The sequence below is a fragment of the Cetorhinus maximus genome, chromosome 2, assembly GCF_964194155.1.
Source record: "Cetorhinus maximus chromosome 2, sCetMax3.hap1.1, whole genome shotgun sequence".
NCBI classification, from domain to species: domain Eukaryota; kingdom Metazoa; phylum Chordata; class Chondrichthyes; order Lamniformes; family Cetorhinidae; genus Cetorhinus; species Cetorhinus maximus.
Genome location: NC_135880.1, coordinates 124,274,014 through 124,300,359, shown reverse-complemented (window position 1 = coordinate 124,300,359; position 26,346 = coordinate 124,274,014). Strand labels below are relative to the sequence as shown.

The 26,346-nt window shown below is 38.6% G+C and overlaps 1 protein-coding gene across 1 annotated transcript in view; it reads right to left on the bottom strand.

Moving 5' to 3' along the window:
* Positions 1–1,511: 1,511 nt before the first annotated feature.
* Positions 1,512–26,346, bottom strand: part of LOC144691378 (uncharacterized) — a 92,557-nt gene continuing 67,722 nt past the window's right edge. Inside the window, 14 exon segments of the mRNA XM_078559420.1 lie at positions 1,512–1,714; positions 3,475–3,616; positions 4,642–4,781; positions 5,792–5,910; positions 9,559–9,783; positions 10,518–10,689; positions 14,036–14,161; positions 15,027–15,143; positions 16,303–16,422; positions 16,515–16,637; positions 18,078–18,443; positions 24,721–24,840; positions 25,295–25,417; positions 26,035–26,181. Of these exon segments, the coding sequence (XP_078415546.1) occupies positions 1,512–1,714; positions 3,475–3,616; positions 4,642–4,781; positions 5,792–5,910; positions 9,559–9,783; positions 10,518–10,689; positions 14,036–14,161; positions 15,027–15,143; positions 16,303–16,422; positions 16,515–16,637; positions 18,078–18,443; positions 24,721–24,840; positions 25,295–25,417; positions 26,035–26,181 (2,243 nt within the window).

Here is a 26,346-nt window from a genome sequence, read left to right as displayed (position 1 = left end):
CAAGATGTTGCCAGGACACATGTGGAAGCAAACTCCATGTCAGGATGTTGCTGCCAATAAACCACAAATGTAGGGGCTCCAGGTGGCAACACTGCAAGGTCAGGAAAAAAAGCCAGTGCTGGAGATAATCCAAATCATAAAAGAATGGGGTTAATCCCAGAGCAGGATAGCTAAAAGGGAGAAAAATTTAGAGAAGGCTGGAGGGACTACAAGGGGCTTATAGCACAAAGACAGGTCATTCAGCCCAACTTTTGTATTAATGCTCCATACAAGCCTCTTCTCACCTATTTTATCTAATCCTATCTGCATATTGTTTGCTTCCTTTCACCTGCATGTACTTATCTAGCTTCCCTTAAAAAAAGGTACCTATACTATTTGCCTCAACTACTTCTAACCACCCTGGGTAAAGTTTCCCCCAAATTAGTGGTTGGTTAATATTTTATTCATGACCTAGTTTTGGACTGCCCTACATGTGGAAACATCTCTACTATGGTGGGGAGAGTTTGAATTTGATGTAAAGGTCTCCATCAGGTCATCCTTCTCATTCTCCAACCTGTTCAATCTTTCTAGGTAGGTGGTTCTGGTGTTGTCCTTGGAATTTTTTGCACCTTTAGCACCTCTATCATTTGTGTATTGGAGACCAGAACTGTACACAGTATTTCATGTGGCCTAATCAAGCTCAACTTGTCTTTTAATTTTATTCCTCTAGAAATTAACTAATGCTTCATTAGCATTTTAATCCACTGCTCCTCTGTACCATTTAGACTTCAAATGTGGCCTCTTACACCTCCTACAAAAATGAACCATCTTATTTTGAAATGGTTAATTTCAATTTGTCATGTCCATTCTGCTTGGTGTTTTGTCAGTCTTCCTCTATATTACCTGCCCCCAATAGAGTAGAGTGGTCTACAAATTAAAATTTTATAAAGTTTGTAGCACTAAATGATCCAGCACCAATCGCTTGGGAACACCTTCCGGCCAATTTAACTATAGCCATTACAATTTTGTAGCCAGCTTCCCATCTGTTCTGCTCCTTGCCCCAACTCCACATGCTCAGACTTTGTCATGAGTATTATGCAGTTTTAGTGACAATCTTTTGAAAATCCAAGCATATTTCTACATTATCCTTATCTAAGAATTCAAAGGCTGGTCAAGGAAAACCTTACTTTCTGAAATCATTGACTATTATAGATTTGGTTTCTTGATGCATCTAGGTTGATCAATAGTTGCAAGAGCAGAGCAAAACGAGGGAGAAAACTACACTTGTCTTGGAGGTTGCCAGCTTTGATTCCACAATGATAACTCTACAAATAGGTGATTTACTGCTGAAAACTAAGAAATTGTGTACAAGCCGCTTCAGGAGTGAGTCCTTAATTTTCAGGTTTCTCTCAGCACAAGTTGGGCAACACCTGAGAAGAGAGTGTGTTTTAGGTTGATGTCCATTACTGATCAGAAATGTAACAGTCTCCATAGATGCTATCTGACCTGAGTACTTCCAGCACTATGTACTTCTATTTCATTTCCAGCATCTGTAGTACTTTGCTTTTGTACTTCATTCTCATACCTGTTCTACAGTGCTGTCCATCCTTTTGCAACTCCATTCCAGATGGACACATACAGGTGTATTTTGGAGAGTAACTGTTGATCTGAGGAGCTGGAAGACACATGTATTTACATCCTCCATTGTTCAGATTCTCATTGCACCAGTCTTTGCCTGAAAACAAGGTTTCAAAATAACCTGTTAAGAGGCCAGGATCCTATGGCAGCTCAAAGCATGTTAAAATATATTAAGATATCCATACTAAAGATATCTAATCTTGTAGCTAACATTCCAAAGTGCAAAATATTATAACAGTTTGCTTTCATCAGTTCATTCCATAAATTCCCCACCAGAGCAGTCGTCAGCAATTACTGCTATAAACAGTGGATGGCAAAACCAATCTCACATCTAACAAAAGCATGTCCAAGTCCCAACACAAGTACACAGTTTAAACCAAGCCAAATTTATTGCATTTCATTAATTTTCATGCACTCTATTCTCTTCCAATACAACCACAATACCTCCAAGTGTTCCAAAAATTTCCAGTGCATAGAATGAATGCTGCAAAGAGGAGTGTTGTGGAAATCTGCAAGTACAGGTGATTAATGGGCAAATAACAAACTGCCAGAAATAGCCACTTGCTTAAATGGGATAACATTTTCATTGTGGACACCAGCAATTTTGCTCATTTGCATATCACAAAACTGACCATAAAATGCAGCCCATTTGCACTGGTTTAAGACATCTTTAAAAATTGCTTTAAAAGAACTGATATGTTTAAGAGTGGTAATTTAGTACAGGTTAACACCTGGAGTTTCAAAAAAGTGGATTAATTGATTAAAAATACTGAGTAATTCAATTAAAAACTATTGCTAATTAGATTGGGATATAGTATAGTCAGTTTTAGTACATCAAAATTAATAAGCAAATTTTAAAAGCTTTTGAATATAATGTTCTCGTGCCCAAGAACCAGATTAATCTAAACACTATTTTAAGGCCCACAAATGAGTTCAATTAGTAGAAACCTTTATATTGATTAATTCGTCCTGGGCTTATGGTCACTAAGCAAGGCTGATCTCTACCAGTTTCTCTAAACTAGTGCAAGTGTTGGGAAACTTGGATTTGTGCTTAAATTTCAGTGATCCTTTGTTACACTGGACAAAATTGCACTGACTAGAGCCAGTACAATCAATTTGAAACTCTATTCCAATGTTTAAGTTGAGCATAGTCTTTAACTGACTATTGGTGCTGGCAACTGGTTATTGTCATTTGTCAGATATTGGTGGCTGCCTGTGGCAAGTGTGGATGGTATAAAAGGCTTTGGGGCGAGGGGGCAAGCTGTTAATTCCTCCTCCCCGAAAAGTTCAAGATTAGATGTGAAACTCAGTTTTGCTAGATTTGATGACCAGCAACAGGAATTTACCAAAAAAAGTTATATTTTTGTATGTTATTTACACACATCATATTGCATCATTTAGCTTGTACTTGATAGGTTTAAGCCTTTGAGGGCTTGGAATGAGCAAAAAGGAAAAACCATCTGAGCATATCTTGAATGATCAAATGGCATGGTCAGTATTTGAAGCAGAGCAGGACTACTCAAAGCTAAACTTGCCCCACTCAATGTTTAATCCAATAAACAGCCATGTCAGAGTGACAGATACACTGGCATGGTGAGCATCCATATTTGCATTTTGCAATGCAAGGTCAACTGATCTTACAACATTTGAAAAAGTGAACTGACAGTTCAGAATTCAGAGAACCATTTTTGATAATTAAGGCATCATAGGCTTTGGAAATAATCATCAGCTAGTTTTATTTTAGTTAGATGCTTGCATAGATTTTAGAAGAAACAAATAGTAAACCACCAGTGGTAACTGAAAATGGAATGTTAGTTTTGTTCATTTAAAAATATCAAATTTCTAGTAACTACCTACCTGTTGGCTGTACAAGGTCATGATAGACAATGATGTCCTGAACTTCCTTAAGGTTGGAGATTAACACCATCAGATCCCTTCCTGTGTATTTATTAGCTCTATAGATTGTGTTATACTTCCAGTCAGTCCAGAAGACATTATCCTGAAATAAGACCACTTTCAAAGTTCATACCAAACAAAAGCAAAGTCTATCAATATTTATCACAAATCCATAATCCAGTGGGTGGAAGTAACTACAGTACAAAGAATGAAGTTGAGTTATTGGGTAGAATTGCTGAATGGGCACCTACAATTAACTGCATCAGCAATGATGTTTGACCTCAAATTTTAATGTTTCATCTAGCCAGTTTGAATCCATCATACAGAACTTTTGTCCACAACTTTTATCCTTCCATTTTTAAAAAGCAAACAAATGGATCAACTTCTATATAGAAAATTCTGAAAATATGTCTGGCAGCATCTGTGAAGACAAATTAGGTTTCACTACTGTCCTTGAAGGAAGAAAATCTGCCATCCTTACCTAGTATGCTTACTTTGTAACCCACAGCAATGTTGTCAACTCTTAATTGCTCTCAAGGACAATTAAAGGATGAGCAACAAATGTTGGCCTTACCAGTGACACCTATATCCAATGAATGAATTAAAAAAGTAGAATTGTGCCCACTTCACCTGAAAAGTTGATTTACTGTGTAAGCCATGGCTTTTCAGACACCTCTCTACACTTGCTACCAGACCTGTAATTCCAGCACTATGTGTCTATCTTGCAGCAGTATTTTACTTTATCAACACCTACCTCCATATTGCAATGCTCCACACTACAGTTAACATAACATGAATTCAGTGTAATGAATATAGCATAACAAAAGTAGTAATTACAGTAAAAAAAATGCTGAAGAGGTTAGATGTTTTCCTGAAGAACAATGCTGTAGTCATCTGTGCTGCATAAACAGCCTTAATTGACTAACTGCCTCGACTTTGGGCAGATGAGTGCATGGAGAAGAATACAAGATATACCCAATACAAGCTGAGGAGTTTCTGTAAAACTCGAGAATCTAAAGAGTTTTTTTTTTTAATGTCACTTTTTCCAAAAGTGGGATATTTAGATATAGCAACTCATTTAATACAAGTTTCACAACTTCACACTATGTACCTTTTATCAAGCCTTACCTCAAATATTGATACACCAAAAGGATGAGCAAGAAATTCATGAGAGGAAAGTACAGTTCTTCTATCCTGTCCAGTCATATCCACACTTGATAGTGTATGCAGCTTAGAGTCAACCCAATATAGGTGGTTTTTCACAAGATCTATGGGAATGTTGAACCAAATAACTACAGCATGATTTAAGATAAAATTTAAGAACTGCATTCTTATGGTATGGCAGGTGGTATTTGCCAGATTGCCCAAATCCCAAAAGGGAAACTTGGCCAAGCTATCACAACGTTTTTACAGTTTATATTTAGTACGAGAAGGTTTATGCACCGAAGTTAGAAGTTAAAAAGAGTCCACTACCACCTTTGGAGATTTAAAAAATTTAATTATAACTTAATAAATGTTTGACACAAAAAATTAGTTACACAGTTAAACTTAGTCTTAAGTTTCCAAAAGATTTCTACTTAGACTCCCAACTACACACTCTTCAGTCACCAGTCCAAATAGATTCTTAATCTATATAACATCCAGTATTATCACGAGGTACCCACAGTTGCTATAAGGGAGGTATTTCACAGCATTGCTCTCCTTCGATAATGGAATTTCAAAGCTTTTAACAAGACCTTGCTCTCTGGAACAAGCAAACACTCCTCTGGGGTGGCAAAAGCCTGCCTCTTCACAGGTCTGTTTTACACTGTCCACCTTTCATATGGCCACATCCCAGACGGCTTTCCATCTCTCGAAATATATGTTCTCCTTTTGATCTGTAAATCCCAATGTTTCACCTTTGCTTTGGAGGTTACTTTTCCCAGAATATAAAAATCTTTCTTCATGTTGTCCTTATGGCGAGCACTTGTGAAAAATAAACTTAATTTTGCCTATTTATCTTGCCAGTTGTAAAACATCTCACGTCCCTTTGAAAATTAAACGACCTCTCAACTTATCTACAAATGCAAATGCTAGCTCTACCCCATTTACTCACCTTACTTCGCTCATCCATTTCCACTTCAACACTGGTTTTTACACTGATTCAAACTGTGCAGTCTGACCGTCTGCAGTTAATTAAACTAGTCTCTCACACAGCCCCGCATAAGCCTGCTTCAGTATCCAACAGTAATATTAAGACATTGTTTCCTTTACAGTACTCTTATACAAATCTACTCACCAAGTGCAATGGCATTTGGCCATTCAATGTCTCTGGTAACTAGGAGCTTGCGATCAACACCATTCATTCCTGCTTTTTCAATTACTGCAGGCTCACCCCAGTCTGACCAATAAATATACCTTTGAGATTAAAAAGAATATAGATTAAAAAGAATATAATCTGAACAGTCCTTGTTGCATTCCACTGAAGCTTCTGGTCATCACGAAATATCACTACAATTCCACCTAGAGATCCTGGCTGTTTATAAAGGCATTTTTGAAAATGGCTAGTTGTTACATGGTGGAATTTGCCCAAGCCATAAGCACATAAGATGTAGGAGCAGTTGGCCATTCAGCCCAGCGAGTCTGCTCTTTAATTTCTATGAGATCATGGCTAATCTGATAATCTTCATTTTCCTGCCTTTTCCCCCCATAGCCCTTTATTCCCTTACTGATTAAAAATCTCTCAGCTTTGAATATATTTAACCCAACCTTGACAACCTTCTATGGTAAAGAATTCCACAGATTCACTACCCTCAAATTTCTCATCTGTTTTAAATGGACACCCCCTTACTCAGATTATGCCCTTGGGTCCGAGACTGCCCTACAAGGGGAAACAAGTTCTTAGCATCTACCCTGTCAAGCCCCCTAAGAATCTTGTTTCAATAAGGTCGTCTCTCATTCTTCTAAACTCCAATGAGTACAGGCCTAACCTACTCAACCTCTCCCGAAAAGAAAATCCCTCCATCCCTGGGATCAACCTAGTGAACCTTCTCTGGACTGCCCCCAATGCCAAAATATCTTTCCTTAGATAAAGGGACCAAAACTGTTCAGTATTCTAGATGCGGTCTAACTAGTGCCTTGTATAGTTTTAGCAAGACTTCCCTATTTTTATACTCCATTCCCTTTGAAATAAAAGGCCAACATTCCATCCACCTTCCCTATTACCCGAACTTGTAAGCTAGCTTTTTGTGATTCATGCACGAGGGCCCCCAAATCCCTTTGTGCTGTAGCTTTCTGCAGTCTTTCTCCATTTAAATATTCAGTTCCTCTATTCTTCCTGCCAAAGTGCATAATCTCACATTTTACCACCTTATATTCCATCTGCCAAGTTTTTGCCCCGTTAACCTGTCTATATCCCTCCGTAGACAGTCATCCTCACCAATTGCCTTCATCTATTTTTGTCATCCACAAACTTAGCAATAGTACATTCACTTCTCTTATTCAAGTCATTAATATATATTGTAAATTGTGGCCTAGCACCAATCCCTGTGGCATTCCACTAGTTACAGGTTGCCATCCTGAAAATGTACCCCCCTCCCTCATCCCAACTCTGTCTATTAGTTAGCCAATCCTTTATCCATGCTAATAGACTACCCACACCACTGTGGGCTCTTATCTCAAGTAGCCTTATGTGCAGTACCTATCAAATGTTTTGGAAATCCAAATATATTACATCTACTGGTTCCCCTTTATCCTGCTTGCTACCTCTTTCAAAAAAAAGGTCTAATAAATTTGTCAGGCATGATTTCCCCTTCATGAAGCCTTGCTGACTCTGCTTGATTATATTATGCATTTCTAAATGCTCTGCTATTACATCCTTTATAACGACTAACATTTTCCCCAATTACAGATGTTAAGCTAACTGGCCTATAGTTACCCATTTTGTCATCTCCTTTTTGAATAAAGGGTGTTACATTGGTAGTTTTCCAATCCTCTGGAAGCTTCAAAATCTAAGGCCCCTGGATTAATAGTCTAGTGACACTACCACTACACCACCATGCATTTAATGTGCTTCCAAATGTGTAGAACTCCCCATACATTTTCTTTCTCCACTCAATTGTTCCCTCCTGTAGAGTGCTTTGCTGTTGGGATGCAATTCATGTAAGAACCTGGGAAATCCAAGTCAATAGGAATGTAATATGAACCCACAGTTGGAGTTGGCCCACAATGGCTGTCAAATACAAAACCAGAACAGTTTCACGCATGCCAACTGCTCCAAATACAAGTCTAAAGGAGCCTTACATTGTTTTTTTTTTGGGGGGGGGGGGGGGGGGGGGGGGGGAGAAAGAGAGAGAGAGAGGAAAAGAGAGACAGGAGTGGAGGTAGAGAGAGAGTGAGGGTGTATGCAGAGGTGGCAAATGAGAGATTTGGGGTAAACAAGTTAAGCTCTACTTAAATTCCAGATTTTTCAATTTTGTGGAAGTTTCACAATTGCTTTTTAATGAAAATTGACACCAAGGGTGTACAAGTGATGTGATATTAGATCCACATGCAGCTTTTATAAAGAAAGTGATTCAGTACATATAGCCTAGAAATTAAAAAATGCTTTCTTGCACCTTTCCACTTTGGAGGCCCGGTTGCCTTTTGAAGCAAAATACTTGGGGGATAGATGTTTCTGCTTAGTTGTATGGTTTCTTCCTGGCTTTTTCCACAAACATTTGCACTCTTTTAGAAAATGTAAAATGCCAAAATCAGGCCCTGGCCCAAGGTTGAATCAACCACCATTGGAAGTTTGGTAGCTGTGGTTGTTTGCAGGATTTCCAGGGGACTTGAAAAAGGTGAACTGGTTCTTTTGGGCCCAAGGACACTAAAAAGTTGGATTTAAAAAGGCTTGAATGCAATTTTATCTGCATTTGTGAAGCAGCTAATTACTGTTCCCCAAACTAAAATGTTATGCATATTTATTTCAGTAATTTAAAGTCAGGTTACTCATGTGAATCAACTAAAAAATGCTATTTTACAGCAAAATGTTCTGCTAGTTACCAAAATTTAACAGTTTTAAAATGCTGCCTAATCGCATTACATGGCAATGTGTATTGACAAAAAGAAAATAGCTTCAAAATTAGCAAATTTTGCATCCAAAACAGATATTCTTCCAGTGCGTGTCTGGTAGATCTGATTAAATATTTTTGTTGCAAAAGGCAATGTAGAATGAATACTCAACATTCATATGCTATTGTTGTGATAATTAAACAGCTCCTGGTCTTGCATATGCAAGTAGCCCTTTTGGAAGGTCTAAACCATGAAATGTTTGAACTAATTTTGGCCTAATGTCCTGTGCAGAATGAAATTAGCATCCATCAGAAATAAATATAAAATTAATTGGACACAGGGGCATAGAAATGCAGGCAGAAAACTGCATTTAAGGCAATGAATATAAACACAAGGAAATGTTTACTGAGCACAATACTGGTTAGGTTACAGTTAGTATGTTGTGCTCAGTTTTAGTTATAGTTATAGGAATGATTAGAAGCATGAAACATGCACAAAAAGATTCACACTAGAGTATAAATTGAGGGGCTTTGGTTGTGTAGGCTAAAAATATGGGGTTTTCATGGGTAGAAAACGGTTTAAACAGGGAAATGAAAGGTTTATAAAACTGGGTGGTGGTTTTGGGTTAGTGAATCAGAAAGATGGAGGGTTGAGAGATGGAGGCTGGGAGGGTAGTTAGAAATTAATTCATTTCAAGGGAGTTAGGACAATATATACACACAATGGTTATTGAGGTGGAGACTAAATCATTAAACTGGAGCTGGTTCAATATTTGGAGAAATGTAAAAAATGAAAAAAAATGCAGTTGACAACTTCAATTCAAAAAATATCACAAGGGAAAAAAAAAGTGTCTTGTGCTAGTAATTCTGTAATGCAAAAAACTTTCTGCATAATTAGCACCTGTGGATACCTGATCCTCCAAAAGCCTTGGTTGCAAAATGCTTGAAAACTCAGCTAAAATGTGCACTTTGAATCAACTGTCAATACTCTGGTAATTTAAGGCAAGGTTCATACCCCAATAGTGGATCAACTGCTACAGAAGCCGGTTCCCTCAAGTTGCTGTCAAAGAGCGTTTTCCTTCTGATTCCATCAAAGCTTGCAACAGATATGGTCCTAGCACCCATATCAGTCCAGTAAATGTTATTGTAGACCCAGTCGACAGCAATTCCCACATGAATTCGTACATTGTTAACAATCTTGGAAATACCAGCGCTGCCTTTGTGTTTATCCATCTGCATACTGCAAGAAAAGTTAAAGCAAAGAAATTGCAACCATTTTTAGCATGCAAAAGTTAAAAATAAACTCATGGACTAAAGTGGTCATATTAATTAAATTGCCTTAAATGCATACGTGTATGGTTATAACTGATTTACTGGTTGTGTCCAAGCCTCAATGCAAGCCACACATTAGGCCATGATTTGAAGAGGTTTAAGTAAAATAAGACAATGCTACAAGGTAAATTTGCATTAGTGCTTACTGGTTTCATTTAAAACATGAAAAAAACCCATTGTAGATCAGTTTTTAAGACCAGGAGAAACTAAACATTTGCAATTACTATGAAATAAAATCAAAGCAACTCAAAACTATTTATCCTCAAAATGTTCAAAGATGGAGGTTGTTGTAGGGTCATCGAGTTGCTATTGTTGATAGAGTTGATCTGCAGTTACTGCTTGGGTGGAAATATTAAGTTTATTTACAATATAAATCAGCAGCAACTACACGTGTGCTTTCAACTTCCACCATCTCTACACTGACTGCTGAGGTAGCCCAAGCTACTCTGGTTACTCCAGATCATGTGATCTTCCTTAACAAGTACTATTCTTAAAAAGTTACATTACACACTAAATAAAACCATAATTACTACAGAGGCACTTTGTAAATTTTGTCCAAATTGGATATTGAAGCTCGTTCAGTGCAGTTTTGTACAAGGCCAGCTACAAGATGCAAGATAATAAAATTAGGATTTGAATTACCTGAAAATAGCCCGTTGTCCCAAGTCAGCCCAGAAGATTCTCTGCTCTGCCACATCAGTATCCAGCGCCACAGCATTTCTCAGTTGTGCAACTACCTGACTGTACTCATTGTGGTGCAATCCCAGTTTCCTGATATCATGGCGATTAGTGAAGATCAAGTATGGCTCCTCTCCTATTTAAAAAAAAAAAGGAGGGGAAATTGAAAAAACGTTATGTCCCTCAATTCACTCAACCAACTGGCATTTACCTTGGGACCAAGGCATTTATGCAGAGGCGTTGAAGAACAAAAAGTGACAAGTTCTATTAGTTTGTCCCAAAATCCTCACTATTCCCAATAGAAATGAGGTGAGCAAAGCTAGAGTTCACTAGGTTACCACAAACCCTGTAAGAGGACGAGTGCAGATTGCTCAAGCCATATTCATTCCTATTATTCTCTTGGCACTAAAAAGATTGTCTACACTGAAGCAATTATATTGCTTCTATGCCCTGCAAAATCCTGTTAAAGTAACCTTGTCGAAACAAGCTCAGCCGAGGGGAATTGCTTACATTACTTCCTTACATTTTACTTCAATGACATTACTAGAAAATAATTCAAAAATGACTGAATTCATGTCACTCCTCTGAAGATTATATCTTCCTTTTTGTTTAATTGATGTGAAGATGGATGTTATCTTTAATATTTTTGGGAATATGGTGGTAAAGGCAGCTGTGTGCCCATGATTAATGAAACTCAGGCTAGGTTCATAGTTCCCATAGATGAGCTGTCTGAGATGAAAAGGTAAAGATGCTAGATGCATACATTTTTAATGAGGGGCAAGTAAATAAGTTGCATTTTAAAGTTTGCCATGAGGTGATAGGCAAGGACAGCTTCTCAGCTGCTAAATTTCAAAGGGAGTTTAAGAGACTTTTACAGCTTACAAAGGTTTCGTAAGCAAACAAGGGAAGGATATAAATTATTTGGCCTGAAAGTGGAGGCAATAAGACATGAACATTTTATATTTTAGAAAAGTTGAGTTCAAAAAGATAATTAGGGCAATGGAGCCTAGGATGAAAAAAAGACATTTAGGGAGAGGGGTTTAATAGATTGAAGGTCACTGCATGGGGGAGATGTCCCAAGACCAGCTGTGCTGAGTTGTGAATTTGAAGCACCCATCCAGTTTCAAGCCAGAGAAGTATTTATTTTCAGAAAAATAGTCGGTTTCTGAACTTCCTTCTTCAGATTTCCCCAGCAGAGAGGGAGAGGGAGATTGTAGGGTATACTTTAGTAAAATAGTTTTTTTGCCTTGGGGTAATTTTACTGGATTTTCATGGTTCAAAATCTATAAGGGAGCTGCTGCCAAGTAGATTATTTCTGTATAATGACCAAGTGGGTTTTTTGCAGGGTGGGGGGGAATGTTTTGTAAGACTGTTTCAACTGTGCAATTTTAACCTTGTTTGGTGTTCAAGTTTTTCTCCTTTAATAAATATCTTTTAATTTTAAAATCCTAAAAAAAAGTGTTACTGGGATTCTACGCTTCTAGGATCAGTAGTTTTCCCTCGTTTTCAAAATACTAATTTATATTTGGCTTACTCAGCTATCAGCTGCAGTCATAACATTAAACAATTTAGGTGGTCTAATATAGCCAAGCATTATGCTATAAACTTTTATAAAGTTGGAACTGAATTTAAAATCCAAGCCAGGAAACAGACTGGTAATAGTCAGCTCAGTTCTGATTATCTAGTTGAGCTCACACAGAAGCAAATATGCTAGGAGGTACTTTGTGCACAAAAGTAATCTCAAATAGATTGCAGATCTGTGTCAAATATGGATTTTCTACAAGTATTTTTTTTTTTTTAAAAAAAAAAACAAATTCCTACAGCCAGAAGTCAGTCATGGAAAATTAAGTGGGCTAACAGGGTCTAACCAGCCTCCTGGACCTTACCTGATCGCCTTAAAGCAACTTTCCCCCTAAACTGAAAAGTATTTTGTTTCTCCTAGAACATTGCTACTCTTATATATGTTGCAATGTTAGAATAGAATGAATTTAATGATTAGCTAGACTCCTGTCCCATTTTGTATGTAATTCCTACACAAGGTCAGTATGGGTTTCAAGATAAAAGTAATGCTGGAGAAAGCAATAGTTTGATATAAACTGTTAAGTCTATAGGTACCAGTGTGCTACTGAAAGCAAAGTGCATATAGTTAAGAGGAAACGCACAAATATTTTGCATGTGGGCAAAGACAGGTCACATGAATCATACAAAAGCAAAATACCCCAGATGCTAGAAATCAGAAAAACAACATGCTGAAAACACAGGTCAGGCAGCATCTGTCATGAGAAACAGTTAATGTTTTAGGTTGATGATTTAAGTTCCAGTGAGGTCAGAATATGAATTTTTTCTCCAGATGCTGACTCATCATTCATTGGCCATAAGACACCGATTCATCCAGGCTATATCAAAATTAACAAAAAAGGGTGTAAACTTGTTTAGAGACATTTGCTTGGTTAGAAGGCATTAATGATAAAGGACATCTCTTGTAATGGACCCTTGGCAAAAATATACAAATACTTTTGAGGAAGCCATTAAGGTAGGGAATGTGGGAAATCTGGTAGACATACTTGATAAGCTATAAGGAAGTGGGTCAGTGGAAAATTGCATTTAATCTAGATTGACAGTGTCATACATGTTGTTAGGCCCAACAATGTGTACATAATTTGCAAGGGATACCACTGAAGTAAGTTGCAAAAAAGGAAATTATTGAAGGCTCATGACAAATGCAGAAAAACTATACTTAATGCTAACAGGGTATTGGGTTATATTAATAGAACCAATGCAAATCAAAGGGATAATTGCCACAATGCAAAATACATATGGAGCACTACAGTTTTGGTTCCCTCAATGTGAGCAAGTGACCTTGGAAAGGTTGAGAGCAGCTAGAAAAATGACTACTAGCTTGAGAGTCAGTGCCTCAGACTCAACACGATCAAATTAAGTCAGTCAGACTTAGATTACCTAGTGATGGCTATAAACATGACAAACTGAACAGTGTCTGCATTGTTTAATCCAGTTTGAAAAGATTAGGGGGCACGAGTATGGGTGGTGTTTAGTTATGATGCTCCTATCATATACAGGGCAAGCCTTTTCATTCATGTGCAAGCTTTAGTGCTCAAATGTCAATAGTGGAACACAGCAGCACTCATTCCCAACATTTAAAGTGAAATCAAGCCAGATATATCACCATGATAAAGGAAAATTTTATAGCCTCAATACTTGAAATCAAAGTTCAGAAAAGCAATCCCACTGCACAAGTGGAAGTCTCTCCAATTCCATGGGTCTCCCTTCCTTTCATCCCAATTACTAAATTCCAAATTGTGAGCAAGTCTGTCACTGGAACTTAAACTGAGGGACCAGTAAAATGATCAACCCATTTTATGAAAAGCACTTCAGTCTGGGTGCTTCAAATAAAAAATCCTGGGCGTACATCCATCACTAACACCCAATACCCTTACTAGATTTTCAACTGAAGGTATACTTGCCTACAGCCTTGCAAACTCCACTAGCTGGATCTATGTGATATCCAATGTGACATTCACACATATAGCTTCCCTCCAAATTGATGCAAGTTTGACTGCAGGTTCCAGCAATTTTGCATTCATCAATATCTGCAAATAAAGCACCAACATCTTTTTGAGTATCAAATGAGTCACTGTTTCCTTACTTGTTATGGCACAGCAGATGTTAGATGCTGAGCTGTTCAAGTCCCAGAGGGAAATTTTAAATAACGACCATAACTATTTTAGTTTGTATTTATTTTGAGATGCTCGTTTTGAATTCAGTAGTAATAAGACCGAGTGTTATAGGTTTTTTACAAAACGAAATTAAATCTTTATTAATAAAAATGGATTTTAAGCACATAGGTTTACAAATTATTACAATAACTCAGATTAACTAGGAGAGCTAACTCCAAGTTAGACCTCCATTAAGGCAACAGTAAAACAGATTTTAAAAGACCCAGGCAAAGTAACATGATCCCCAGAACAGTCGAATTCAAAGCAAGTTTTTTTTTCACTTCAGTTCGTGTAGTTAGCAACGAGGCTTTAGAGGCTGGAGGCTTTTTACACTTTTAGATCTCAAAATGCCTTCCTCCTACACATCACCTCCTTTATACAGGTTTCTCCATTTTTAATGCAAATCTCATTGTCCCAATATGTCTTTTTAACTTTACTTTTCTAAAAAAAATCTTTCATAGTACCAATTTTATCAGTAGGCTTTGGGAAAAATAAACACTGTTTGGCTAAGTGTAACATTTCGCCACCTCTCAAAATTCAAATTACTCAAATAGAACTCACATTCAAACTTCAGCCATGTTTACCTATTTCACATTTCAAACCTAGCTTCCCTTCTGAAGCAAAGTCTTCAGACCAGCTGTCTTTAATTCAATTAAAGTTCTACACACACTATTCCTACCTTACAATAACATTATGAAAATTATATTTTCATGACAACTGAATAGTGGGATCAACTTACCATCACAAGTTTTATCAATTAACTTAAAACCAGCAGGGCAATCACATTCATAGCCAATGATCAGATCGTTACAGATATTAGAACAGCCACCATTGTTGTTTAAGCACTCATTCACATCTGGAGAAAAGAGAAATCACTTTAGTACTCTCCCAATAAAATCACTTCCAAAAATTTAGTTTTGTAAGCATACAAGTGCTTTGTTAATAAGCTACATAACTAAGCTGACTTTTTGCATGGTTGACTCACATTCTGATGTGCTTTCAACACAATACCCTACAGATTAAAGCTAGTCTTGTCAGCTCCATGTATTTAGATCCTGATGGAGATACCCAAGTCAGGGCTGGGTACTAAGTTCCACAAACTGACATTGAGAGACTTAGTTTCTTAATTCATGATCTAGCTAGAAAGTATTGCAACAGCCTTTGCCCCAGAGACCCAGAAGCAGTAACAGAATGGAAAATTTGTAATACTTAAAAAAACAATTACAGATTCCCCAAACATTTCAACGTTTAGAAAGGACTTGCACTCAATCCCTTTACAAGTGATCGATTGTAACTTTTGGATAAGTGTAACTTTTGGATAAGTGTGACTTATAGGGGATGACTGTGGACAGAACCCTGTTTAAGTGGACACTGCTACCTGCAGAGAATTGGCCAAGTCCTTGAAAGGGACTGGAATTCTACTTTGTCTGTGTAGTAGTCCCAGTTTCTGCCACAGATCTGAGTGGACTGCCTACCACTTCAGATAGTCTGTTGTATCTGATATTCCATATAAAAATTTATAGTTAATACCAAATGATATTTAATTTGCATTGATTTCATAAAAAGTGAAATCTTGATTGCTAAATTTCTTAATTTGGGATCACTCAGTAAATTTGGTTATTTTGGCTTGTGGATGCCCACAGGGATTATAAACAAGCAAAAAAAAATTGTTCTGTAGATAGCCTGCATTGGAGCTGGAAGTGAAACAATTGCATACTAAACCAGAGAGTCCAATATTGTTACCTTGACAAATATTTTGAATATAATATTTTAATACAAGTGTAATGAAAGTCACCAATGCACTGCATGACAAAAATCAGTCTTCAGGCTTAAACCACTTGGTTTTACTAGAACTAGACTACAATATGCTTAGTTTATTAAGTATCTTTAAACCCATTCTGAGTATTAGAATGTTGGCACAATAGAAACCTATTTAACTACAGTCAAGTATGTGCAGGTTTTGTCTTGCATCAGGAAAGCTTTTATGCCTGCAATGCAACTAATTCACTACTTACTACATTCCTTGGATGGCTCGTCACTCCAATCCCTGCAGTCTTGATGCTGGTCACAGACTTTTATCATATCAATACATTCCCCACTGCCACATTTAAAGTCAGTGGGTCTCATGCACTCTACTGCAGAAAGATAGGGAAAATGTTTATAATGAGGGGAAACATTTATAATGAAAAACTTGTATCATTTATTCTAAATGATACTTCACACTTACCATTCACACAGCCAGATTCATCACTGGCATCAAGACAGTCATTCAGTCCATTACATTTTCTGTCATTATGGATACAGACACCATCCCCACATTGGAAGTGATCTGGTCTACATGTGTGATGAGCTGAAAGTCAGAACAGTATGCTCACATTTAGGTAATCCAGCCTGTTTTGAAACTAATGGTTAACATGTGCACCTAAAACAGCTGCTTCATTCCCATCTGAAATACGGTTAAAGTTTCTGGTTCTTTTCAGGACAGCTTTTAAAACTCATCGACTAGGATGACAAATCTCAATTCCATTTTAGTACCTCTTGTTGCTAGAAAAATCCCCATGTTGTTCATAGAATGTAATAGAGTACAAAAAAATACAAGCTGAACAAAAAAAAGTCAGCTTGAATGTGAGAAGCTTGCTGATGTCTAATCCAACTTAATTTTGGAGGGAGTAATAAGATAGGGAGTTTCTACCAATGTCTTATGGACTTCCAGAAAGCCAGAAGTTCTGCATGAGATCAGCAGCAAAAATAAAAGTAGAACTGGGGATAACCTTGCGATATGACATACATTGATAACTAATGAGGCAAGGGAAAGATAGGAGATAGAGAATGTACTCTGGTGGTATGCAATGTTCCCTAGGGATCTATACGAGGAAACCATCTATTTACAATGTGTGTCAAATGATTTGACTGGAGGAAGAGTGTATACCCGAGATTGCAGATGACAAGTTTGGATGAAATGAGTTGTGCAGAAGGGGGCAGAAGTTTTAAAGGATCACATGGATTAACTGAATGGGAAAACACAGATGGGAAGATTAGATCATCCACTTTAGTTAACAAAAAAAATCAGAATGGGAGACTAACTGCAGTGGAGGAAATTTGCATCTTACACTTTCAAAACCTAGTTACACAAGGCCAGTTTTCGTGTTCCTTTAAATTTTAATCAGGGAACAAGACCTGTGCAACACCCTTTAGGCTTAAGCATGGCCATGCACCTTTTGTTGCCCAAGTACACAACACCTAATGCACTATTGGTGATTTAACAGCTAATGGAGTGTTCACTTTTGTCAACACATGCACACACCACAACAGTCCCCAAAAAAACCGGATTCTTGAGCAATTAAAAACTGGACAGATTGACAGCCAGTTTTAACTTTAGCAGCAGTATACAGATTGAAGAGCGATAAAACAATTGAAATATATATCTATTACATCTGAATTAGCCAATTGAACAGGTTAAATGGCCTATTCATGCATGTTCCTTAGAACTGATCAGATGGTACCTGGTTAATATCTACCCACTCTCTCCCCCACCCCCCCTACCATCCCACCTCCCATTCAAATCACAACTAGAAGATACTCTTGAGTTATCAACAGTCACAGATTGCAACTCTTTTGAGTACAATCACAGTTCTTGGTTTCCAGGAGTGGGACATGAACCCACAACCCTCTGATTCAAAGGCGAGGGTGCTATGAACTGAGCCACAGCTGACACCTCCCACAACTAGAAGATAGAGCACCACTTAAGAAGCCACTCAATAGCTAAAGCAGCAAAACTTGAACTACTTACAGCAACTGACTTCATCACTTCCATCTCTGCAGTCCATATCTCCATCACAGTACCAGTGACTATGGATGCATTCACCAGAGTCACACCGAACAGCATTTGGAGAACAGGTCAGAGGATGAATGTGCCCACAACGGCCTGGGAATTCATCAGATTGGTCAGCACAATCAGCATTTGTGTCACACACCCAATTCAAGGGGATACATACAGAACTATTGCACTGAAACTCATGTGGGCCACAGGAAGTTGGTGCACAGCCTTTTTCATCACTTCCATCACCACAGTCGTTCTCATTATTGCAGACAAATACCATAGAAATGCATCTACCATTGGAGCAGGTAAATTCTGTTAGGTCACAAGTAAAAGCACCTGAAAAATGATCAAAAGTCAGGTAAGACTGCTTGAAATAGATGATTTCTATCTGGGGTAATTTCAAGACTTAAATATGATTGAACAGGCAATAGAACAAAAAGGCAATTATACAGTAGGATATATATTCACTGTTCAATATTGCAAGCTCTCCTGCATAGTCACTTCAACATTGTCAACAAGGTGTTTTTAAAAAAAAAGCTCTCAACTGACAAGATATTGAAAAGTTGCCCCCATGATCATAACTTCCATATGAAATTTGCACACAAACCCATTTACATGTCTTAAAAGTAGGCCAGGATTAGTTGCCACACTTCCAGCACCATATTTGATGAATGGGGTTATAGGAACAGGAGCCACCCATTTATTCCCTTGAGCCTGTTTTGCCAATGGGGATCATTTTTATTTGTGGCATAGTTCCATATCCCTTAGTTTCTATCAAATCTCAGACTTTAAAATAACTGATTGCAGAAGAGTTCAAAACTCCCACCACCCTTCAAGTAAAAGGTTTCATAATTTCACTCTTGGAAGCCTATAAATTAGAGCCTGATCTATGTTCCACTGTCTTAGATTCTCAGCTAGCAGCTTATCTACTCTGCTCTCATTTTAACAACTTGATAAAAATCACTCCACCCTGCAACCTTCTAGATTCCTGTGAATACAACTAGTTTGTGCAATTGAAGTCTAGATATCAAATAAAGATCAACAGCACTTCCTCCAACACCAATCTATCCTTCCTGAAGCGTAGTGCCCAGAACTTAGTGCCCCAGATGTGGTCTAACAAGGGCTTTGTATAGCTGAAACACAGCACCCTGTCCAAAGACCAGCATTCCAACAACCTTTGATTGCCAAGTCACTTTGGATGTCTACTGCTTCTAGTTTACAATGTTTTATTTTGGATGACTTCATACTTCTCTATATTGTAATCCTATTATCACAGTTTTGCCCACTAAATCTATTGATCTCCCTTTGTAATTTTGTGCTTCCATTCACACTGCTTCTATTCTGCTCATCTTGGTCTTAATCAAGAAATCTAGATGGCTCTCCATCCTGCTATATTAGTTAGTAGTGAATAATTGAGACCAACCCCTCACTGAACCTTGTGAGACATTAGTCATATCTTGCTAATTATTCCTACCTCCAGTTTCCTGCTGCTCAGCCAATTTCCCACAGGCAGGACAATTTACCTCAATTCCAGTCTTCATTTTCAGCTAACAAACTCAAGGGACTTAATCAAAAACCTTCATGTAAATAACATCCAAAAGACATTTCTCTGCCCATTATTTGAATCACCTTTTCAAAAAGTTCAATCAAGAGTCAGGCCTTTAACAAAATCAAGCTGGGTCTCCATTTAGCTGAAAATTCCAAACAGATGTTAGGCTGATTTATAATTTCTGGGTTTTCCCCTCAACCTTTTTCAACATGTGCACTTTTCCCAATCTAAAAGGAACAGTTCCTGAATCAAGAAACCTTGGAAAAGGTTAGTTAGACAATTTGTAATATCACCACACTTCATCTCAGGGCTTTAAATGAAGTAAACACTGGTCCTTGGATTTGGAAGTGCCATTATTTGTAGTTAATTTGCATCCAGATTCAATAGTGCCCTTGGATGTATGGCATGCTCTTCCTCCACTAAGTACTGAATTTTTAAATATGAACACAACAGCTACATTCTGGCTTAAGGGCCACAGAAATTAACCATTTCCTTCACTACAGATGCTGCCTGACCCAAGTATCAACAAGATTGAAATATAAACAATTTCCAGCATTCACAATTTGTGATTCACAATTTTACTGCACCTGTCACAAAGAGTGCAGGTCATGCCAGCAGCACCAGTCATATCCAAAAATGGAGGTGTCAACCTGGTGACACTACAACACAAGACTACTTGCATGACCAGCAGCAAGCAATCCTACAACCAACAGACCAGTTCTAAGCTCTACAGTCTTGCCTCATCCAGTTATGAATGGTAGTGGACAATTAAACTCACTGGAGGAGGCAGCTCATCCTCAAACGATAGGGAGCCCAACACAGTGCAAAAGATAAGGCCAAAGCATTTGCAACAATCTTCAGCCAGAAGTGCCAAATGGATGATTCATCACAACCTCCTCCCAAGATCCTCAGCATCACTGACCCTATTCCTCAGCCAATTCGATTGACTCCACATATTAAGAAACAGTTGAAGGCACTGGATTTTGCCAAGGTTATGGGTGCTGACAACATTCTGGCAATATTACTGGAAACTTGTGCTTCAGAACTAGCTGTGTCCTTAACCAAGCTGTTCCAGTACAGCTACACTAGCATCTACCCAGCAATGTGGAAAATTGCCCAGGTATGTCTTGTACACAAAAGCAGGACAAATCCAACCCAGCCAATTACCACCTCTTCAGTCTTCTCAAATCAACATGGTGGAAGGGACCAGCATCAGTGAGCAGGTTGTTTAATTGCTGCTTGATAACAGTTTGGGTTTTGCCAGGGCCATTCAGCTCCTGACCTCGTTAGTCTTGGTTCAGACATGGACAAAGCTGAACGAGGGGAGAGAGTGACTGCCCTTGACAGCAAGGCCACATTTGACCAGGCATGGCATCAAGGAGCCCTAACAAAACTGGAATCAAATGGGAATCAGGGGGAAAACTCCACCAGTTGGAGTCATACCTAGCATAAAAGATGGTTGCTGATGTTGGAGGTCAATCAGTTCCAGGGCATCACTGCTAAAATTCCTCGAGGTAGTGTCCTAGGCCCAACCATCTTCAGCTGCTTCAATGACTTTCCCTCCATTATAAAAAAGGTCAGAGTGGGGATGCTTACTTATGATTGCACAATGTTTAGTACCATTCACAACTGACAATGAAGCAATCCATACCCATATGCAGCAAGGCCTGGACAACATTTTGGGCTGATAAGCAGCAAGTAACATTTACATCAAAGTGCCAGGCAATGACCATCTCCAAGAGAAACTAAACATCTTCCTTCATTCAATGGCATTACCACCATTGAATGCCCCAGTAACATCCTGGAAGTTACCATTAACCAGAAACTGAACCAGCCACAAATACAGTGGCTGCAAGAGGTCAGAGGTGGGCATTTGTGGTCAGTAACTCACTGCCCAATTCCCTAAAGCCTGTCTACCATCAAAGGTGGAAGTCAGGAGTGCAATGGAATACTCTCCATTTTCCTGGATGAGTACAGCTCCAACACCACAAGCTTGACACCATCCAGGACAAGACAGCCTGCTTGATTGGTACCTCATCCACTCCTTCCACTAGTGCTGCAGTGGCAGCTGTGTGTACCATCTACAAGATGCATTGCAGCAACTCACCAAGGCTCTTATGACATCACCTTCCAAACCCATTACTTCTACCACCTAGAAGGACAAGGGAATCAGATGCAGGAGAACATCCCCAACATGTTTCCCTCCAAGCCACACCATCTAGACTTTGGAACTATATATAGTGGCTCCTTCACTATCACTGGGTCAAAATCCTAGAACTCCATCCTTCAAACAGCACTGTGTACCTGCACCACAGCCTGCAGAAGATCAAGGTGGTGGCTCACCACCACCTCAAGGCAGATTAGGTATGGACAAAAAAAAAACAAAGGTAGCCTAGCCAGTGATGTCCACATCCATGAAAGAATAAAAACAAATAGAAAGCCATTTCAAGTTTCACCAAAAGAAAGTGTAGCAGCATGTCAGTCAACTTCTGATTGGATTCAAATACACTTAACCAGGCACTCAACCCAGCATTGCAATGGGTAGAATAGATTGTAGACGGTTATGAGGTCACTTAATGGATCTTTTAAAAAACAAATGCATGCACATTTAAAATTAAATGTCCATTGGGGAAAAACCAGTACTAGATGCCTGCAAATGCAGTGCCTGGTGTTGAAGTCATTACCTCCAGTACAAATTGGGCTCTGCTAGAGTCAGATTTCAAATGCTAAAATGTAACAGTCACAGGAGTGTATTTGTTACTTCAAATTAATTGGGATTCAAAATAGTAATTTAACTTCATTGAACACAATATTAAGCTAAATTGGATTAATTTAAACATTCTTCCAGGTCTCCAGATAAATGGTTGAGTTCCTTTCTCCCCTAGTTAAAGATTGGAATTTAAGGTGGCCAATGATTTTGTTACTAAATGTGGGAAGTTTGCCTGTATGTTGGATGAGTGCAGTCATCATCCAAGTGGAGGCTCTTTTACTCATCTGTTCCCTTTGCTCCAGCATCATGACTCCCTGAAAATTGCAATTCACTGGCAAAGCTGAACAATGGTTACCATCTCAAATTTGGGCCCTTCAAGAGCCCATTACCTCTATATCCTTGTTATACCAATCTGGCACACTAGCTCTACCTCATCCTGCTCCCACCAACCCCTCCAATCTCCCATAGCTTTTGAGACAGTTAATTCCCTCTTCCACTTTCCAGCTCAAGGGACTGCCTTGCACAGCTCCTGCACTACCTATGGGCACAGCAATCACATCCAGTGTCACAGCAGGTCATTGCCCAAATTACTTACGGATGTATTAAAAAAGTGTCTTAAAAGTTCAAAAAGGACAAACAAAAAGCTGGTTGAGACTGTAAAGTAACCACTTGCTGGAAAATTCCTGTGGATTACACTTGACTAACTAGTCCAGAGAATGGAATGTTGCACCTAAAGAATGTCAAGGCCCACTTCAGACAGACACTTCAAAAGGAAAAGGTGCAATGCAAAAACTGAACTATAATCTCCTGCGGTTGCAAAGATAATGAAGGATGATTCCCATCTCCTGTAGGTTAAATCCCAGACTCTGGGCATGTCTTCAAAAGAAAGCAGCTTTGGGCGAAAGTAGCTTGTTTTTTCCCTTCCAGGAATACACAAGGGAAGGGGTTAAAAAGCCATCTGCATCCCTGATCTATGCTAGTTTTGGTGTTCCAGGCCTGGTGTGCAAGGGTGTGCTGTGAAAGTCACAGCTGCAGAACATCAGCTCAGCATCCCTGTGCTTGCAGGTAAAAGTCCTGATTTCTGGAGGCTAGTCAGCAAAATAACTCAAAAGGAACAAGAAAACTCTTTTCAGCCAACTTTCTGAACCAAGGAACTCCAAACCTACTGCTCAACTGCCAAAGTCAGCTCTACCAGAATCACCCAACTCAACAGCTGCAACATTTTGCCAACTACTCCTCACAGACAAGCCAAAATATATTTTTAAAGCTTTATTTCTGGACTTGTTTCTCATATCTAATCCATGTTTGTGCATTTTTTTTTATGTTTTAGTAACTAAAACTCACTGGCTCAAGAAAGCCAGGTTAAATTAGTTCCTTTTAAAAGGAAATACATTTGGACTGAAAAGGTATCCACGAAGGAAGGGATCCTTTTTAAAATTAAACTTGTTGTGACTGAGGGGGTTGAATAAAGAGGGGGAGCCAGTCCATCCATCCCTCATCTGGGAGCATAACAATTTGGGGTACCTCGACCAGGATCATAAATTGAGAGAACCTCACCTGGTGACCGTTCGTAACACCTGCAATTGTTCTTCCCCTCCCTCCATCATTGACTTTTTTCCTCATCCATGTGCTGACTGGTGGCATCTGGGGACACCAGCCAGCACATTTATTCCAACACCTAATTCCATCCCTCCACCACTGTTCAAGGCTCCACAATCACGGATGCCATCAGTTCATCAAATATCAAATCCTGGGGTCAGTGAATCGAAAATTCCCTTGGCTAAAAAGGAAGAGGTTAAAAACCATCGTTCAATGCCAGTTACAAACCCAGCACTTGAGAAAGTTTATGACCCAGAGTTGAGCCTTTAACCCCTGAAACTAATATCTCATTTCCATCCCCATATTGTCTTCCATTCTCCCTTCTTTACCCCTCTGCTACAAAAACCCTCATCTATACTTTTGTCACGTCTGGACTGATAGCTACTTTAAGAATAAAACCTGGCGCTTTCATTATACTAGGAACATATGGTGTTAATGGCTACAAACTATCCATTTTGACCGGCTCTCTACTTCTGCACTCATTTCTAAATTGGGTTTTTAACAAAAAGTTAGCGTAGCAACAAAGTATTTCCCATTGGCAGAGATATCCAAGGCACATGGTAGGCAGGTCACATTGCTCCTATCACTAAATTGGGGGTAGTGCTCAATGTTCATTCTGGCATGAATATCACATTTTACACAGATCATTTCAGTCCTTTGGCAGTACAAAATATTGAAAAGCAAACCAAAAATAACACCCTTCACCATCCTACCCTCAGCACCATGCAATACCAGTTTGTTTTATGCCACATTACCACAGTTCTCATCACCACCATTATCACAGTCCTTTTCACCATCACACCTCCAAGAAGAAGGAATGCATTGAGATGATCCAGGACCACAGCTGATTACATGGATATGAAAAGTTTTCATATCTCAAATAACAATCAAAGTGCCAGGTTAGATAGTTTAGAGAATCACATGCACAAATAGAAGCAACTTACTTTGACTGTTTACACAGCCAAGTTCCTGGTGCAAGTTATTTTTCAATGATTGATCTGTGTATTTCCACTACCCAGATTGAATGTTTCTAATGCTAGAAGTAACTGAACTCAATTCAGTAAGTGCACTGTCATGTGCCCCAAATCTTGGGTAATGGGAATATTGAATTCCTCACTTTTCAACTAGTCATTTGAAGGTTTTGTAGTATCTCACCTGCTGCAGTTTTTACTTTAAGTATGTCAAAAAATTCCACTGGCTGATTTGGAGCATTGCTTCTTAAAATAGCGATTAGTGCAGGTGAATTGAAAAGGTTACATGCATGTTCCTGTCAAGGGGCAAGAAGCTATAGGCAATGAAATCATTAGAGGTGACCATGGAAATACTTACGACAGATTTCAGGACTTTCATCAGATCCATCTCTACAGTTCACATTACCATCACACAGCCATCTACTGGGTATGCATTGTCTGTTGTGGCACATAAAGTCTGATGGCCTACAGGTCATATTAGCTAGAGAATAGAAACCAGAATGTTAAAACCATACCTTTTATTCTGTAAAATCTGCACTATTCTATTATCTTGTCCACTTTAAGCAATGACTGTTGTATTGAACAGGTTAATTTGCACAAATTCATTCAGCATGTTGCTTTGCTAGAACTCTGGTAGAAAATGTGTAAATTCTCTGCCACCCAAGCCTCATTTTTCCCAAAAAAATGAGAAGGGGTGTGACCATAAGGATTGCACATCAAGGTGGAAATTCAGAGAATTCTAAATACTATAACAAAGACAAATGCAGAAGTGCAAAAAAGAAGCTAAGCCAATACAAAAAAGACTGAAGACCTACATGTTCACACCTATGCTTAATTTCTTCAGAGTAAAGCTATCAATTCACTGAAAAGGCCATTACTCTGCATTGTGAACAGTTAGGTTATCCAGATTTTATAAAGGATGAATACAGATTAGCCTTCAGAATTAGACAGCATATGGAAAATAGCATATGGAAAATTTTATCATCTCTACAAGACATCAATATCAAGTTACTTTTCTCCAGGCTGCAAGCTAATCTGCTGTTTGGTTATTTCCCTCCAAGTTTCCTCAGAAGTTATGTAAGAAAACTGTTCATGTACCTGCCCTACAATATCGTCCATCCTCAAGCATCATTCCAGGAGAACACATACAGGTAAATTTCTCAGAATAGCTGCTAATCTGAGGTGCAGGCACACACATATATTCACAGCCTCCATTCTTTCCATTCACACTGCACCAGTTTCTTCCTGCAAAAGAAAGATCAACCATTCTAAAAATATTCAGAACTGAAGTACACGGTGAATCAAATACATTAGTTGCCAAACCCAAAAAGATAATTAATATATTTCCCACATTAACTTAATGAAAATTCACAGATTCTGGCTGCCTCTGTTAAATCACAGTTCAAGGTC